The following is a 20,009-nucleotide window of genomic DNA, read 5'->3' as shown; positions in this document are numbered from 1 at the left end:
GCTCTGACATTGTGTAATTAGCAGGGGAAAAACACAGGAGTTTCATTTATTTCTCACGTAGGCCCTGGTGAACAGAGGGGTGGACACAATGAGACAACCCATGACAGTGGAGTGGACATGTCTGTACCGGTTCAGGATCCTTTGACAATTCATGGGTCTATACAGGGAGAGATGAGCGATGTGGCGAGCATTTACACTGCCAGTACCTCAGTATCTGGCTATGGTGAGTGATTCAACTCGAAAAATAGCCCTGAATCCCTTACTCAATCCGGAAAATAACAGAGAATAAAAAGTTCTTCTTCTTTGAGATGGTAGACGGAAAAAATAGACCAGGAAAAAATAGCACACACATCCAAAACATGTTAAAACCCTTCCAACTTAAAATTTTCCGTTGGTCTATTTTTTTCGTGGTCTGTGTTTCCGGGATTCGTTAATGACTCATTGAATTGTGAAGAAAATGCGATAATTTTTTTTATTTAAAGAACAATTCAGTAGCGAAGTGATAAAACGGTTTAAATTAAGTCGACTTATCTCCTAGTTGAGTTTTTGGGGACTATTTTCGAATCTAAGGGAGATGGCGAAATTTTTGTAATTACATTTGTTACAGGTCTTAATCGGTTCTACAAAAAAGTTTTAAAAACGTTTTGCTATTTCAAAATTGACTTGTACCGTTTGTACTTGTACCGTTTTGCTATCTCAAAATTAACTTGTACCGTTTTATCACTTCACTACTGAATTCTCCTTTGTGGTCATTTAAAGGCACCAAGCAAGTTTTGAATAGCCTCAGCCTTTGAGCTTTTACTTACAAATACTAAGAAGTTTATATTTTATGCGGATAACATGAGGTTGCGTTACAAAATAGAATGATTGGTAATAATATGAGGAAAAGCTAAAAAATTAAAAACCCTATGACACGAATATTGCGAGAAATAATTGTAGCCAGAACTCCAGCTTGAAATTTCATGCCTAAAAAATTAAGGTTTCCGAACGTTTAAACAATTTCAATTAGGGGAGGGTGGGATAAAATGGACACGTTTGACTTTGTTTTTTAAGGGGTAGCGGAACCCGTCGAAAAGAGCAGATTTTGTTCACGCTTTTCTCTGATTCTATTCAATAAAAATGGCTGGAATTTTCTCCACAAATTGAGGGAAGCATGAGGGAGGGTATGTAACTCTCCATTTTTTTATTTTTGCAAAAAAAATTGTTATGAAAAAAATTGCAAAATTTTCTCTTATATATGAAGGGTTACAAACCCTCCCTTATACTTCCCTTAATAAGTGGTGAAAATCTCGGCCATTTATATTGTATAGAATAAAAGAAAAGCTTGAACATAAATAAGTTTATTTCAACGGCTTCCGTTACCCCTTAATGATAATGACGGGTTGAAATGTTGATGAAATAGAATCATCTTTTTCAATGCAAAGAACAATTCTTTCCCTTTGTGATGAGCCTAAACTGAGCTCAATTGATAAATTTGTTTCTCAATTATGAATAATGAAAAAAGTCAAAAGTGTCAATTTTACCCCACCCTCCCCTATTTATTTATAAATAACAAATGTTTAAAAAAAGAGTAATTCTATGCTAAATGTAATTTGAATGACGCAGAATATTCATAATGTTTTTCAAATTTTTCAGGCGCAATTTAATTGACAAATCAATTTTTTTTTGGTGAGCTGACAAATTTGATGATTGATAATGATTAAATCTATACTGTAGTCTGCATCAAACTATAAAAGCTACTTGGATCCCTAAACCGTTTTACCACTTCGCTTCTGAAATCACTGGACATTTCAGATGTATAAAAAATATATCTGAAAATCTAAAAATCTAGAAATCTAAAAATTTAAAAATTGTTTCAGACATATTCCTAGAAACTTAAAATCTCTTTTCTCCGTGAATATTCCAGAGACTAGTTCCAGTCGTGTGAGTGCAGTGACAGTGGTTTTGCCCTGGGGAGCCCAGAAGGAGACAGTGAAACCTCAGCAGATAGAAGACATGGACCTCAGACCCGGTGAATTTGTCATGCGAACTCTTTTCGCTGACTTTGCTGGTCAGGCAGAGAGGAAGATTGAAGCAGTGATGACTGAGACTGAGAAACCACTCTCGAAAGTCCTCCAGAGGGGTGAAGATGCCCAGTTCGACCAGTTATTGTCAGCCTTTGGGACAGTGGCTGAGCACTGCCTCCCCTCGATCCTTCGTTCACTCTTCAGATGGTACGAGAGGCAGTTGGTGGACCAGGGGAGTGACCAGAAGAAGCCAGCCCCCGGTAAAGATGATCAGAAAGGCAAGAGTATCATGTACACAATTGTCTCTTCAAACGTTGAGATCCCAGAGAGGAGTGAAGCCGATTTACTCCAAGAACGTCGTGACCTAGCTGTTGAATTCATCTTCTGCCTGATGTTGATTGAAGTTTTACGACAATTGCCTTTTCATCCTGGCCATGAGGATCTTGTCACAGACATTGAAAACATCGCATTCAAGCACTTCAAGTACAGAGAGGGCATTCAGAATGAGCCTAATGCTGCAAATATCCACATAATTGCTGATCTCTTTGCTGAGGTAATTGGAGTACTGGCTCAATCGAGATTCATGGCTGTCAGAAAACGATTCATGGCGGATTTGAAGGATCTGAGGGCCAAGGAACCTGGCCCCCACACGACCCAGAGCATAATTTCCCTCCTCATGGGTATGAAATTCTTCAGAGTGAAGATGGTGCCAATCGAGGAGTTTGAAGCATCCTTCCAATTTATGCAGGAATGTGCCCAGTATTTCTTGGAAGTCAAAGATAAAGACGTGAAGCATGCACTCGCTGGACTGTTCGTAGAGATATTAGTACCTGTTGCAGCTGCAGTGAAAAACGAAGTGAATGTTCCTTGTTTGAAGAACTTCGTTGAAATGCTTTATTCAAATACTTTAGACATGTGCACTAAATCAAAACACAGATTAGCTCTATTTCCACTGGTTACATGCCTCCTCTGCGTCAGCCAGAAGACATTTTTCCTGGCAAATTGGCATTACTTCCTAGCGATGTGTCTCTCTCACCTGAAGACTCGAGATCCAAAGATGAGTCGAGTCGCTCTGGAAGCATTGTATCGACTGCTATGGGTCTACATGATCAGGATTAAATGCGAGAGTAACTCAGCGACTCAGAGTCGACTCCAGAGCATCGTAAACTCTCTATTTCCCAAGGGGTCCAAAGCAGTGATGCCTAGAGACACTCCACTCAACATTTTTGTCAAGATTATTCAATTCATAGCTCAAGAGAGACTGGATTTCGCTATGAGGGAAATAGTATTCGATTTATTATCAGTTGGGAGACCAGTGAAGGTAATCCTGACCCCAGAACGAATGAGCATCGGTCTGAGGGCATTCTTAGTCGTGGCTGATAGTCTCCAACAGAAAGAAGGAGAGCCCCCGATGCCTAGGACCATGGGGGTCCTCCCCAGTGGCAACACGATGCGAGTTAAAAAGACTTTTCTCAATAAAATGCTAACAGAAGACACTGCGAGGAGCATTGGCATGTCCTCGTACTTCCCCCACGTTCGAAGGGTCTTTGTGGATATTCTCAGAGCTCTGGACGTCCATTACGGTCGCCCCCTGATGATGACCAGCACCCAGAATATGAACAAAGAGCCTGACGAGATGATAACAGGAGAGAGAAAACCTAGAATTGATTTATTCAGGACTTGCGTGGCTGCTGTGCCTAGACTGATTCCCGATGGGATGACTGGAGCTGAACTTGTTGATCTTCTTGGGCGATTGACGGTTCACATGGACGAGGAGTTACGAGGATTGGCCTATCAAAGTTTGCAGACACTGGTCCTGGATTTCCCGGATTGGAGACAAGATGTTGTTTTAGGTTTCACTCAGTTCTTGGCTAGAGACGTGCAGGACACTTTCCCTCAGCTCGTTGACAATGGGCTGAGGATGCTGCTGCAGTTGTTGACGTCTTGGAAGAATGCACTGACCAGTCCGAGTCCCAGGGCTAAGGAACAGAGTGAGAGTAACAGGATTTATCCGAGAGTTGAGGCTGCAGTGAAGAAGACAGATCCAACGCAGAAGGTCGAGCAGGCCTCCAGTGTTTTCCATTTCGTTGAGGGATTTGCACTTGTGATGCTCTGCAATTGTCGGCTATACCCTCGACGACTTGCTGTGCATATTCTGAGGGAAGTTAAGGTGCTGCTGAAGGCACTGGGGGGACTGGAGACTGATCAGTCTGTTATTGATGTCATTGATGCCTGCTGTCCCACTGTTCTGGAAAAGTGCTATCACATGCTGCCACCTGCTGAAAAGGCAGCTGCTGCTTCCACCTCAAATGTGGATCTCCAGTGGATTGCTGAGAGGAGCAGCTGTGTCTGGACTGCTGGCTTCCATGATGAAAACAGCACCAAGAGTTCTTCGTTGTTGAATCTGAATGGCGCTGATCCTTGGAGCACTTGTCTCTTCGCATTTTTGGAGAGGGACAGGGTCTTGACGTTGTGTCCAAATGCAACTGCCCACTCGTGGCCCATCGTCTTCACCAGGATTAACTCGCTGTTTACTGTTGTTGATCCGACGTAAGTTCAATTTTATTTAATTAACGGGTAATCATTGGTGAAATTGTTTTGGTAGGGGAGAAAACATTGTAATTCGGAACAGATTAGCACATTATGCTCGTTAACTTCTGCATTTATTTCCTTAATATTCCCAGCCATTTTCGTTAGCTATCGATTTCATCGGGGAAGCTGTGGGGGAGAATAAGTAGCTCACAGTATTTCTCTGTTTAAAATACAGTTAATGTCCACCTATATACGTGAAATTGGAAACATTAGATAGGGTAAATTAGCCTTGGGTTACTTCAAGACAAGAAAATAGTAGTGAAAAAGGTCAGTAGATTGTTTTCAGATATTTAGTCTGATGGGGGGGGGGGATGCACACATTTTAGATCTAGATGGTTTTTCCATTGGATTCTATGCTTTTCGACCCAGTGAATATAAATATAATAGTCTGTGGGTCTAATTTCTGTGAGGCTTTTTGTTATTACCAATTACATACATAATAATAATCCGATAAAATTTTTCATCGCCGATTTGAATTCTTTGCTATTTTTTCAATGTATTCTATGAAAATGTGAGGCTAGGAATTGAATTTATGGATATTGGTTCATTATTCGAAAAAATATATCAATTTTGAACTTTTCCCTAGACATTGAAAAATTAAAAATTCTGTTTTCGTATTGTTCTCGTTTCTCTTCCTCTCTTCACTTTCTTCCATCAGAATTAGATAATAGAAAGAAAATACAGTGATTTTTCTTCATTATTAAAAAAAAACGTTTTAAAATTTTCACGATTGAAAAATCGATTTTTAAAATTTATTTCTGATTTTCTTTCCCTACATTCTCCATATTTCCTGTTTCTGTGAACGGAATCATGGAAACTAGAAATGTTAATCTTCCTTCATTTTTTAAGAAGAAGAAAACGATTTGAAAATTTTCGAAAAGACAAAGAAATAGATTTTTTCATTTTATTGATACTGATTGATGATCGATCTCTCTTTGCAATTTCCTCCTGCGGTTCCACTGAAATGAGATCAAAAGGATGTACAATGTTCATATTCGTTCACATTTTCAGATCATTGGTACTAATTAATTTAAAGAAAAAGAAAGAAATGAAAAATTTTAGGTATGATTATCGAAAATTGTTTGTCGTGCTGTATTTTCACGTGATTTATGGGGAATTCCTCTTCATTGAATATTGTAACTTACGAATTAAGGGACAAACATATATATAATAACAATGAGGATGAATAAAATTACATTAATCTAATTGTGAAGATGGAAACGGAAAGAAAATAAAATAAAATAACATAGTATAAATTAATGAAGTGAAGATAATTATTCGACCGTGCTAATCAATAAATACATGTTTAAGTGCCCTTGACTCATTAGAATTTGAATTTTTTTTTGGATTTATTGCGATCGCAAGGCCACTTAAACATGTATTTATAGAATAAATTAATTTAGCGACGGGCGCGAAGCTAGTGTATTAATAAACAAGTGAAAATGCTNGGGGGGGGGGGGGATGCACACATTTTAGATCTAGATGGTTTTTCCATTGGATTCTATGCTTTTCGACCCAGTGAATATAAATATAATAGTCTGTGGGTCTAATTTCTGTGAGGCTTTTTGTTATTACCAATTACATACATAATAATAATCCGATAAAATTTTTCATCGCCGATTTGAATTCTTTGCTATTTTTTCAATGTATTCTATGAAAATGTGAGGCTAGGAATTGAATTTATGGATATTGGTTCATTATTCGAAAAAATATATCAATTTTGAACTTTTCCCTAGACATTGAAAAATTAAAAATTCTGTTTTCGTATTGTTCTCGTTTCTCTTCCTCTCTTCACTTTCTTCCATCAGAATTAGATAATAGAAAGAAAATACAGTGATTTTTCTTCATTATTAAAAAAAAACGTTTTAAAATTTTCACGATTGAAAAATCGATTTTTAAAATTTATTTCTGATTTTCTTTCCCTACATTCTCCATATTTCCTGTTTCTGTGAACGGAATCATGGAAACTAGAAATGTTAATCTTCCTTCATTTTTTAAGAAGAAGAAAACGATTTGAAAATTTTCGAAAAGACAAAGAAATAGATTTTTTCATTTTATTGATACTGATTGATGATCGATCTCTCTTTGCAATTTCCTCCTGCGGTTCCACTGAAATGAGATCAAAAGGATGTACAATGTTCATATTCGTTCACATTTTCAGATCATTGGTACTAATTAATTTAAAGAAAAAGAAAGAAATGAAAAATTTTAGGTATGATTATCGAAAATTGTTTGTCGTGCTGTATTTTCACGTGATTTATGGGGAATTCCTCTTCATTGAATATTGTAACTTACGAATTAAGGGACAAACATATATATAATAACAATGAGGATGAATAAAATTACATTAATCTAATTGTGAAGATGGAAACGGAAAGAAAATAAAATAAAATAACATAGTATAAATTAATGAAGTGAAGATAATTATTCGACCGTGCTAATCAATAAATACATGTTTAAGTGCCCTTGACTCATTAGAATTTGAATTTTTTTTTGGATTTATTGCGATCGCAAGGCCACTTAAACATGTATTTATAGAATAAATTAATTTAGCGACGGGCGCGAAGCTAGTGTATTAATAAACAAGTGAAAATGCTACTTTTCCGGCTGAAGAAATATTTTTCTGTAAAATATATGTGATTTTTAGGGGGGGGGGAAGTTCTGAGACATTTTTCGTTAATCGCAACGGTTTCATCGATAAAAATTCATGAATAAATGATCTCGCAAGCTCGCAATTTAACGAATGGATCTATTAATTTTTTTATTTAACAAACGGTTGAGCTGAGCGGAAAAATCATGACGACTTACCTTTCTTCAAGTGCCTTCAATATACGGAGTTTTTTTTCTTCACCAAAAAAACATTGCAAACACGACCATTTTTCATTTTCTGTTTGAAGAAACTATTCAGACAAGGAGTCAATCCGGTATAACTAGAGTCGATTTCTTTATGCATCACGCATGTGCCATGTGAACAACTTACGCAACACCAAGAAACTCAAAAGAAAATAATTTTACAAAAGGTATTCAGCAATATCGAAAATAGAGTTGTTATTCATGAAAGCATTGCAAATTGGGACAAATTCCTGAGGACCCCCCCCCTGCCCCTCTAAAATCACGTATATTATACATAAAATGTTTTCCGTTTGAAAAAATTGCATTTCTAATTGTTTATTGATAAATTGTTAATGAAAAAAACTCATTAGAATTCGGCTTAGAGACCTCGATATTCGGATTCTGTGGGTTAAAAAACATATAATCCCATGAAAAAATCATCTCGACCTAAAATGTATGGGCAAATCCCTCAACTTACGGATTAATTTAATGAAAAGAATGGATTTGGCGAAATTTTTCAAGAGCCTGAGACGTCCTAAGAAAAATACATTTTATTTAATTTTTCTATGAATTGAATAATAGCTGGAAACCATCAGATGTTTTCCGTCTGTTAAATATTTTTACTTTTCGCGGACCGGTATGATTATCAACAATCTCGACTGCGATATTTGAAATGGAAATTTCGGAAAATAAAAATGAAGTTTCGAATGATAAAAACCGCCCGATACTCTTCAAGTGTTTATCGTTAGTTAATATTTTTTCTTGTCGATCCTGTGAGTTATACACAGCTATACGTGATTAATCAAAGGTCAGGGACTTTTCTCATACGCCTACGCCCTTTGTATCTCCCCAGGGAGATAAACAGGAAATTCCAACGATCAGGAGACACTTGTGTGTACCTTTCCGGAATTTCGCAAATAAATAAATCTAAAATAATATCTTCAATTTTTTAATTCAGTAGCGAAGTGGTAAAACGGTTCAAGTCGACTAATCTCCCAGTTGAGTTTTTGAGAAATATTTCCGAATCTAAGGGAGATAGCGAAATTTTCGTCATTACATTTGTTGTAGGGCTCAATCGGCCCTATAAAAAAGGTTATAACAAAAATTTTGCTATTTCTCTTAGATTTCGAGATATTCATTGAAAACTGACCAAGAGTCAAAAATGACTTAAACCGTTTTACCACTTCGCTACTGAATTCTTCACACAAATATTTTTCAGACAAAATAGCAACTGATCGAATTAAAAATCATTTTGAAAAAAATCTTTGTTTTATGCGAAACAACGGATAGTATTTTTTCGTTTCGACTGTCTAATAATCACAGACAAGAAATGAATTCTTAAATGAAACAATAATAATGATATGATAGCAATCTTGTAACTTAGGGATAAAATATTTCTTGATAAATTTTCCTCTATATGAGATATTTTCATTCCGAAAAGGCACCGTCTGGTGTGAATTATCCGCCTCTTGAGCCAAATATTTCGTTGCTGTTGAAAGCAGAGCAACTATTCATGTTTGACACTTTCAAATTCGAACCAAACAAATTCTTTTTTGGCAATTTTCAATTAGCGATTTTGTTGGCCCAAACAAGATTTGTTTGACGTGTTTATTTTTCTCTCAGCATACTGATCCAATACCTTCTCAACACTTCGCCACAAATTTACTTGTGCCATTAACTTTCAAATTGTTCGTCCATTCTTGTAGGCCTGTGAATGATAACAGAGCTTCGTTATTACGGAGTTCAACAGCCGTAAGGAAACCAGTGAATGAACGAGATGTGTACATGCACATCTGGAAGAATTACTTGACCTTCGGGTATCGCGTTGTCCCACCCATCCCCAGTCCAATAATTCGCTGCGCCAGCCCAGACCTCAGCCTCAGGTAAGTCAGGACTTTGATACATGAATACATCTTCAATAATGTTCTAATTACATGAAACGTACAATATTAATTATTTACTGATATGCTAAATATTAATATTTCATACATTGACTATCTAGCGTTAATTGGTATTAATGGGTGTTGGGTCTTGTCTGCTTATGTCTGTTGTACCACCGTGTAACACTTGCTCTTGATTTCAGCACAATAGTCATCACTTGAAACAATATTTTTCGAACTTGTGACAATAATCGCATTCTAGTTAGAGAGGAAATCAACAGGAAAAAAATGAAACTGCAAAAATTCTAGCACCAATTTATACAATTTCAAGAGCTTTTTCATGTCCACACTTTTCTCAATAACTGCACTGCATCACCGCATGTCAATTGATGTTACCCCTAGAATTCTAAACATACTCTAGAATTACTTCTTCTCTCCCTGTCTAATCTGTCATTGTCCAAACCAAACAAAAAACCTAAATAAAACATACAAAATCAGACTCAAAAAATCGTAAATAATGAGTTAAAACGAGCATTGGTGGTACACACTGTATTGCATACTCCTAGTGGTCAGCATACGGTGGAGTTTGGTGTATTATGCATGAGTAAGGAGTTGAGTCAGAGCCTGGAGAATCTCGGTGGGGCCCAGACCCTGCCGGGACGTTTCTCCGTACCGTCCATATCCGGCATCTACACCAGGCATAAGCGGACCAGGTGAGCCAAAGACGAGACGTGCAAATGAATAAAATAAACACAGAAAAATGAAAGACCCAAAAATTAAGGAAGAACGGTTCCACTGCACTGGGTTGATTAAATAATTACAGAACAATTTTAATGATTTGATGCACTGAGAGACAAACGTATTATCGTTCAATTCGAAACCGTTCTCTACACTGTTTCTAACTCTAAGGTGACTGTAATTAGCGTAGATCACCTTTCATCGTACCCAAGTAGATTTAATTACTTTTCAATGCACGTAGTTTCCCCTTTGCTGTAAAACAGTTGAGATAACTTTTATGAGGAGGGATTCTTCAGTAAACTTTATCATTTTTCCCTTAACAGCTCATCCCCGGATAGTCTCTCAGCAGAAAGGGGAGATAACAAGTCCCCAGGAACGAATGCGAGCCCTTCGGCACTCTACAAACTCACAGTGCCCTTGTTAAGGTGCGAGGCAGTCGATGTGAGAGATGCTGTCGTCCAGGCTATTGGAAAAGTTAACCCAGATGCTTTGAAGTGGGTCTCGTTAATTCATTATAAAATAATACTTAATTCTTTCATTTCCTTCTTTCTTTCTCAGAGATTTGATGGAGGAACTTGTCCCCTATATTCGCGAGGCGGTTGACCGAAAACAGGAGAACATGCGACGCCGAAGGCGAAGGGATGCTTTGAGACTTCATCTTGTTCGTGTATTAGAACTTGTTGCTGAGTATGGAACTTTTGGAATTTGGTAATAAAACATTGGGGAAGATGGATGTTATGAGAATCTTGTCATGACGTTTTTCTTTTTATCTCTATTTATTTTTGTTTCATAAAAGCCCTGCGGTGCTAGACAGAGAGACTCAGTCCTTGCACCCCACATTCGTTGAGTATATAGACGGTGCCAGGCTTTACCTAGAAAATGAAACAGACAAAGAGGCACCGGCTGTACGTGACATCAAGTTACACTTCTGCAACTTCATCAGAAAGATGATTAAAAGTTTCTCACGTAAGCCCTTTGTAAATTTATCCAACCTCGGAATTTAGAGCTTTATCATCGATCTGTCCGTCGCTTTATCTATTTTACGTTTAATGTTCTCTTGTGCAGTTGATACATGTCACTCATTGCTAAAACGTGACCTGCGGAGGAACTTGTTCACCCTCTTTGCTACATGGGCCGGCCCCTATGGGAAACCTTTAACCAACAGTTCGACATCACTTGATGAAGAAAAAACGTGCTCAGAGCTTCAACTATCCGCCTTACAGGCGATGAGTGGCTTACTTTGCTGTGGACCGTGTTTCAATCCGCAGCTATTGTCTGAAGAGGGGGCTATTCTCTATCAATGGCTGGACCTACTTCTCTCAAGCAGAGATGAAAAGGTATTTGGAGAATAAAGTAACGAGTAGAATTTTTTTATTACACTAGCTTTATCTATGATTCTGAGGATGCTGGCTGAATTTTTACGTGGACACGTCTATCAACTTATTGCGAAAAGAAGAGAATTTATTTTAGAAATACTTGAGGAGTATTTCAGAAAGTTTATCCATTTTTCGAAAATCAAAGTTTTTTATGTTCGGAAAAATTGCAGTAATTTGTTTGGCTGATCATCAAGAAAGCTTTGTTGAATTTTTCAGGAAGATTTCGTTGCGATAGTTTTGACAAAATTGAATGAACCTATTTTTCCTTATACGCGGGCTCTTATTAAATTTATTTTTATATTGATATTTTCCTACTAGAAGAATCCAAAAGTAAAGATTATAAAAATAGAAGGTAATGTGGGAAAACTTTGGGGTATCAATGAAAAGATGGAGAAGTTCAAAACGTCAAATTCCATCTATTTTATTTCTAGATAAGGAACTTGGGTTGGTGTAATAACATGTTTATCAACATGAAGAAGATAACTATGTCTATCAGTCGCGAAAAAATCAACAATTCTTTGACTACTTGCGGTTTTAGATAAACAGCCTTAATTGAATCACAATCGCGGAGATAATATCTGATAGGTCAAGGACACGCAGAAAAAATTAGTTTTGCCGAAAAATTATATTTTCTATATACGGATACGAGAGATCGCGTTGAATCAAATTCGTGTAGAAAATAAAGATATTTTCGATTAAAACATGATAATTACCAAAGGAATACCTCTTTTGGTAAAATATTCATGTTTTCCGGGTAAATATATTGGTTCTACGATAAATTATGTGAGGCTTTGGATATATTTTCCAGTAAACACTTATAACACTTATAATGTTGCATGCCACAAATAATAATTTTAACCAAAAACTCGAATTTTCTTCCCGAAATTTGTGTTGCTGCTAAAACTGAATAGTTTCTTGGGGATTTTTAAAAAAATAATATGCCTTCGCCATTCGATGGGATTCTCTCACATCAGATGATCGTGGTACGATAAATTGTATTTTTGTCTGTAGACAGTTCGAATGCTTTCACGGACATTTCTCATGTTTACGACAAAAATTTCAGTCTTGTGACAGATCTCTAATCTCTCGGAAAATACTCGGATAGGAAGAGAAATTCCGTTGTTATTGAAGACTAATGACATGATCCAACAACAGTTTGAGTAGGTGTTGTCATGGGAAGAATGTGTATATTTCGATCACATATGATAAAGTGACCCCTTTTCTCACGCAGGCACTTTTGTAGAACCCTTTAACCCGTTTTCTTTCTTCAATTGGCTGACTAATGATGCGTGAAGGAAGAGTGATAAGTTCCGTCTTGTGAATTTTCAAGGTCCATTCACCCCGTACAGTCGGTTAATCGGGTTGGAGGAAGGAGGGAATGCTTCAGAATATCAAATTGGTTAAGAGAAGCTTCCGCAAAATTTGTGATTTTTTGAAATGGGCAAGTTTCGAAAATTTTTAGAACACTTTAATTAGTTTTTCGCCTTTCCTAGACGAAAATTCTAAAAAATTCTTCAATTTTTTGGCTGAAGAACTTTTGGAACTTTCGTAATTTTTTTTGTCAATTACAAAATTGTCTAAAACTCTTATATTATAATTCTGTTTATGATTAATGTTCCCAATGTGTTAGTATTTTCGGAAAATGTCTGTATCTTCTTTTTCTAGGCAATTTAAAAGTACAATAATAACATCAGACAGGTTTTTGTCCTCACACAGGACTGAATAGCGTGGGTGTACTAGTTTCCGTGTAGTCAATCTCCATATAAATAACACGTACGAAAACTAGGCATTCTGCATGGCCGATAATTGAGGTCCTGATATAACCCGTGGATGAATAGGGTATCAAGAACATACATCTGTTTTTGACGTGGATACGTCTACGGTTTCAATATGGTGGGTCATTTTGGGAAACGGTCCTTCTGTGCGGCAGTCTATCGGAATTCTAGAAAATTCTAGACATTTCGAGGTAATTCGAGAAGTTTTTTGAAATTTCTAAAAAATTCAAGGAGTTTCTGGAAATTTCGAGAAAATTCAGGAAGTTTCTAGAAAATTCGAGGGAATTCAAGGAGTTTCTAGAAAATTCGAGAGAATTCAAGGAGTTTTCATAAAATTCGTGGGAATGCAAGGAGTTTCTAGGAAATTCGAGTAAGAAGGAAAGACCATGGACGTATCCACGTACAATTACAGCTGTATCGAAGATACAGCCGCCTGCTATTTTGACGTGGATACGTCTATGGTTTCAATATGGGGATTCATTTTGGGACACGGTCCTTATGTGCAGCGCCATCTATCGGAATTCTAGAAAATTCTAGACATTTCGAGGTAATTTGCGAAGTTTCTTGAAATTTCGGAAAAATTCAAGGGGTTTCTAGAAATTTCGAGGAAATTCAGGGAGTTGCTAGACAATTAGAGAGAATTCAAAGAGTTTCTAGAAAATTCGAGGGAATGCAAGGAGTTTCTAGGAAATTCGAGAAAGAAGGAAAGACCATGGATGTATCCACGTACAATTACAGCTGTGTCGAAGATACAGCCGCCTGCTATTTTTTTATTTGTTACCTCAATTTTTTGTGGGAATTCGGTAAAGGATAGATGAGTTTGTAACGTATAACACTCGGGATTAAAATATACATCGAATTAGATTTATTCACAGCAAATGCAACTTTGGTTTACACCATGAAAGCTGGAACGAGAGTGTGCTCTCGCGACAACGGTATTAAACATCCGATCGAGAATGTCCGAGTTATTACGAATCGTCGCGAGATGTTGTGGTAAGGTATTCAGTTTCTAAGTCAAGCCCGAATACAATACATTGAAATATTCTGAAATAAATATATAAGTAGCTTCGCTACATTTTACCGTTTCACGGTTCCGTTTGTTCTTTCCACCGGATTAGCTTAGGGATGACCTGAAGAGGTGACATGTTCAACCCCTCGAACGAGTAAGAACGTTTTTACTGGGCCATTAACGTAATTTTTACCATTATCGTAGATGATGACCTCGGGATATCCCAATGTACAAATAATGTATCAAAAATTTTTGATACGGTGGCACCTGTACGATTTCTAACAAGGAAAAGTTCAATGTACTCAGTGTAGAGGTCTTCGACCACAATTACATTTGTATTTCCTTTCCGTGCCTGAGTTTGCGAAATGATTGTGTCGATCGAGAGTTGCGCCCACGGTCGTTGTAAAGGCTTAGTCATAAAACGACCTTTTACTGGCTGCTGAATGTATTTAACCCTGACGCTGGTTTCGCAATTATTAACGTATGACTTGATATCGGCCGACATACCTGGTCGATAATAATTCTGTCTGATTCGGTCGATGGTTTTATCTTTATGGAGGTGACCTGCTTGGGGTTCATCGAGATTTTCGCGCAGTACATGAATAATGTCATCAGACTTAGTCACTCTTTTTCCAGGGATACTCATCATCTATGAGAGTTTTCTGATAATCTGGTTATATTTATTTATTTATTATTTTTAGTGTGATTTGGCGCAAGGGGCTTGCGACTGGCCATAACCCGAAGGCCTTCAGCCTGGTATTTACAGAGATATTTAGTTAAATGTTATGATAATGTACCGTGTACAATAGAGATCAAAACAAAAAGAGGTAAATAGAGATTTCTTGTACATTGGAAAGGATATGGGATGCGAGTGAAACAATTTGAAGGGTTTGATGAGAATGAAGAAAGAAAGTAGAGAACTATTGTTGTTTATGCACACTGCGAACACTAATGTCTGAATTTCAGACACTTTTCAAACACTTTTGGGACGATTTTGTAGACACTTTTGAGACATTAAAATGTGTCTGAATCAATGGAGGTATTTCAATTTCAGACACCAAGATAATACACATCAGTTTCAGACACAAACGGTGTTTGAAATTTTCAGACATCAGTTAGATTTTCAGACACTTCTAAAGATTCAGACGTTTTTTGCCATCTGCCATCTTAAATTCAGATGGTTGTCACACATCTAGTTTTTGCAGTGGATGAGTCAACTTTTCAGACATGAGAAATCTCTTAAAAATTAATGTTTGAATGGACTTTGCCGTCTGAATCAGGTGAGATATCTTAATAGGGAAATGTTTGAATCGCTCATAAATAACTGAATTCCAGACACAGAAAATATCTGAAAATAAATACCTGAAATTTTTCAGATACAAAAAATGTCTACCGTCATTTTCAGACAGAAACGGTGGTTGAAATTTTCAGACATTAGTGAGATTTTTAGACACTTGGAGATTCAGACGTTTTTTACCATCTGACATCTTAAATTCAGATAGCTCTCAGACACCTGGTTTTTGTAGTGCAAAGACCTATTATTGGAGGCGTGCTAAACCTCCCCAGCCATCGTTTCCGTATGTTTCTATGCATATAGCTTTAACGTTGTGTAGGAGGGTTTGTTGGGGGTCATCTGGTTATAATAATAGTCGATACGCTGTCGATCTCGATGATCGATCATTCTTCATTTCCCATTCAGGGAATCATTCGGGTTGGTCTCGTACAGGTTTGAATTTTGAATCGTATCAGTCCTGATCGCAAATTGTGTTAGGATGGATCAATTGCGTAATGTTTCCTCAACTACTTTTCCCAGCCGAGTGGGTCATCATCGACATCGTCCAAACGGGAGAGCTCATCAGGGGCTTCCTCGTCGGTGCTCGATAGTAATGTTATCCTAATATAGGTATATGGCCCACCTTGCAATTCTCCCGATGGGATTTTTAAGAGAATGGAGCCATTTCAGCGTTTGATCAGTTACGATAGTGGAAGGCATCTCTTTCGAGATTAACACCTCAACTTCTCTACCGCCCAGATTGCTGTCAGGTACTTCTTCTTGGTGGTAGTATAATGGAATTCGTCGTCTCGTAATGTTCTACTCAAAACTTGATTAAAATTTTCCGTTTTGGTTTCGGGATTGTAATGGATTAATATCGCACCTGATCCAAAATCATTTGCATCCGAGTATGAAATAAATGAGTGATCGGGTACTAGGACAAATAAGTGAGGAGCGTCAGCTAGAGCTGTTTGCACCTCCTCGATGGCTTATCGCTCAACTTTAATCCACTTTCAAGGTGTTTTCGGGTTTGTTAATTTTTTGAGCGGTTCCTGAATTTTGGCACTGTTTTTCAAGTGCCTATGATACCAATATGATTACAAGACCATTTAATTCAGTAGCGAAGTGGTAAAACGGTTCAAGTCAATTTTGACTATTGGCCAGTTTTCAATGAATATCTCGGAATCTAAATCAGATAGCACAATTTTTGTTTAAAGTAGCTCTACCCTTACGGTAAATTCAAAGATGATTGAAAACTACAAAAAACTTCCAAAAAACTTGATTAGATTCGCAATGCTAATTTTTTTCTCAATTTACTTATCGTTTTGGTTTTTCGAAGAAGTGAAAATCAACATTTCCATTGTAATCAAAGATTAAAATCTGAATTTTTTTTTCATTAGATGTGAAAAGATCATGAATTTTTTGACACCTTATAAAAAATGACGCACTGTTTTGCAAACAAGTTCTATTATTTATTTATAAGAAGGAAATGTTTGAACAATATTAATATTTTGTGAAATTTAATTTAGGTAAAACTGACTGGGTATGAATTTTTTCACATTTTTTCCATGCAATTTAGTTGAGAAATCCGAAAACTGACAATATCCAAAAGTGCAGCGTAGTCCGGCCGAAGGGTAGAGCTACTTTAAACCTTGTTTGCAGCTCTCAATTCGCTCTACAAAAATAGTTGTTACAAAAATTTCGCTATCTCCCTTAGATTCACAAATATTCCCCAAAAACTCAACTGGGAGATAAGTGCCCTAAGGGCCCTACCGAAACAACTCTAAAATTTGATTAATCTTAACCGAATTTTTACTCGTGACAGATTAAATTTTACTTTTACTCTACCACTTTCTACTATCCCGACTCGCAATTTTTACTATTTTCAACAGTAAATTTTGAGTGTGACAAGTATGATCGTCGATTAATATCACATACAGATGTTCACATACAGAGATGGCCAACAATATTAGATTTCGACAATATTAAGAAGGATTATCTCCTTATATTGTTCAAAGTTTAACCATATTTAACAAATTTAATATATTATAAAAATTAATAAAAAAAATTTTCTGATTAATGGTGAATAAAATATTTTATAATATTGAAATGTAAATTTTTCGCTAACAAGTTAATTCAAAATTTAGGTACTTGATTTTCGATTATCCAAATAATCGTCAATCTTCCTACTTAAAGTATTGATTAATAGAGTATTTTAACATTTGAATTCACAAATTGATGGTTTATTTAATATTTAAATTTTAAGATTTATGTTAAAAATTGACAACTTCATAATTTAACGGTAATTAGGATTGATGAATATGGCTATCACTGTTCACATAGCAAAGAATAATATTATATTTTTTTCGCGTATGCGAGAAATTTAACCCTCTTACACGTAAAACTACTTTTTTCGCGATTGATAACAAGTTCAGATTCTCGGAACACCTCAAACACTTGAGAGAGAATCGTAATATGCTCATCTACGTTTTGACAATCCAATCATCCAGATGCATAAAAACCTTCCATTCACGAATCAAATCTTTCAATCGGCGTTTCAAAATATCCATGAGTCGCTGGAAGGTTGATGGGGCGCTGAGGCATCCAAAGCCACTCCAACAACTGTCCTCCTTCCACGACAACGGCGGTATATTTACACCTCATTTACTCCCTTAGAATTCGGTAAAATGCTTCACTCATGTTAAGTTCCGAAATGACTTTAGTTTGATGTAATTACGAGAAGATCGATCGCATGTTAGGTAGGGGCTAGACAAGCTTTTTGGTTTTCCTATTCAGTGGCGTGTAATTTATGCAGAAACCTAATCCTCCATTAGACTTCGGGGCGACTACTGGAGAACAACCCTATTCGCTATTACTCTACGTAATATATCCTTTTTCTGGCTATCTATCAACCTCTTCCTTGATAAATTCCCTAATTACTTCCCGCCGTCTCTAACTTTTCCTTATGTGGAGTTGGGGCGTCCAATTCTATCACGTGTTCAACTAGATCAGTTACTTCCGTCGATTCTTCATCGAGCTTTTGAAATTCTGCATTTAAAAACTTTCAATTCATGGAGGAAGGAAGAACATAACAGTGGGATAATCGATGTGTATATTTACTCCCTGCTAGCGAGCAATTGCGACCTGAAAATCTAAGCAGAAATCCATACCAAGAATTATATCACATGACAATCCGGACATGATTGAAAACCACTAAAGACCGTAAACGTCTTATACGGCGATGAAAAATCCTGTACCACCGCAAGTGTAAACAACCGAGTTATCTCCTCGACGGATGCCTGATTGCCATGAAGATTCTGGTTGTAACTTGTGGAATTGATATTGCTTTATTCGTTCATACGTTGCCTTATGAAGAAAGGATCGCTCACTACCAGCCGCTCACTACCAGTTAGATTACCACATATCTTTTCTACAAAAATATGTATTGTAACGAAAATTCTTTGCGTTATTTGCTTTGCAATAGATACGACGCTATGCCAACTTATAAATTGCATGAGAATTTAAAGAACTTGGTCGTCATTGTTCAAATGAATCACTTTGCGTGCACTGATAGAACGGTTTAAGTTCGACCAAACGAAACTTTTTAACTATTACCACGATTCGTTAACTATTAACGAATCGCGGTAACAGTTAAGAAGCCTCGTTTGGTACAACTGAATCGTTCCACCTTTTCTATCAGTGTGTATACGCAGATAAATGGTTTATTTTAATTTAATAACCTTTATTTCAATCAAATAAATCGGTTATTTGATTTTCATAGAAGATTTATTTGATTCAAATGAACCATTATTCTGGGTGCAGGACTGTATGCGATCGTCGTCGCCCGTTCTTCCGGTTTCGTCTTGTGCGGTAGTTAATGATGTCAAGTTTTGTATAATATTTTAGCGTCTGGAGTGTCAAAAGGACATCTTCGTCCTCATCGTAATCCGTTAAGTTGATTCTTCAGTTGTATCGTAAATAACCTGTAAATTTAAAAGGTTTTTTGTTTGTGGGGATTCTCTTGGTCAAGGCGAAAGGAGCCTATTGTTATAATGCGGCTATTAATTTAAACTAACTGTACGACTATTTTCTTCAAATTTCATTTTGAGGCTGTTAGGGCTCTCTTATTTCGTTGGACGCCAGTCGACATTGAACGCTGGCAAATAATTTACGTTATTCATTTAATTGATCAGAAATTTTGTTAATAAAATTATAAAAATCAGTCCCAATATATTTATTATTAAATTATGTTATCAATAAAGATCTAAGAGGGGGAGATTGAGTAGACCCATAAAGCAGAACTTCCAAGAAACAATTTATTAAATTCAGCCATCGAGCGGACTCTGCTTTGCACTTTACAACTTTCATAATTAATTGGAAAATTGTACACAGTATATTTACAACAATTGAGTGAATGAAAATATACAAAATAAGTATATTGAGTTTACAATAAGACCAACGTATTGCAATCAGCGCTAAAGCCTTAGTGATCATTTCATGTCCTTTCCTCATTGCGCCGGGTGGGGGC

The 20,009-nt window shown here is 36.7% G+C and overlaps 1 protein-coding gene across 5 annotated transcripts in view; it reads left to right on the top strand.

Moving 5' to 3' along the window:
* LOC107048506 (protein furry) overlaps positions 1-20,009 on the top strand; it is a 65,982-nt gene that overhangs the window by 1,866 nt on the left and 44,107 nt on the right. For 4 of the 5 annotated variants that reach the window (XM_015271687.1, XM_015271688.1, XM_015271686.2 and 1 more), the window contains exons 4-10: positions 62-223; positions 1,907-4,556; positions 9,137-9,313; positions 10,372-10,542; positions 10,607-10,756; positions 10,845-11,014; positions 11,114-11,385. In XM_015271687.1, coding sequence (XP_015127173.1) covers positions 62-223; positions 1,907-4,556; positions 9,137-9,313; positions 10,372-10,542; positions 10,607-10,756; positions 10,845-11,014; positions 11,114-11,385 — 3,752 coding nt within the window. The remainder of the gene's footprint in view (positions 1-61; positions 224-1,906; positions 4,557-9,136; positions 9,314-10,371; positions 10,543-10,606; positions 10,757-10,844; positions 11,015-11,113; positions 11,386-20,009) is intronic. The other variant, XM_015271689.2, reaches the window with a different exon arrangement.

This window comes from Diachasma alloeum, unplaced genomic scaffold (genome assembly GCF_001412515.2).
Source record: "Diachasma alloeum isolate Michigan unplaced genomic scaffold, Dall2.0 Dall_scaffold_00194, whole genome shotgun sequence".
Classification (NCBI taxonomy): Eukaryota; Metazoa; Arthropoda; class Insecta; order Hymenoptera; family Braconidae; genus Diachasma; species Diachasma alloeum.
This window is presented reverse-complemented; position numbering and strand designations above follow the sequence as displayed.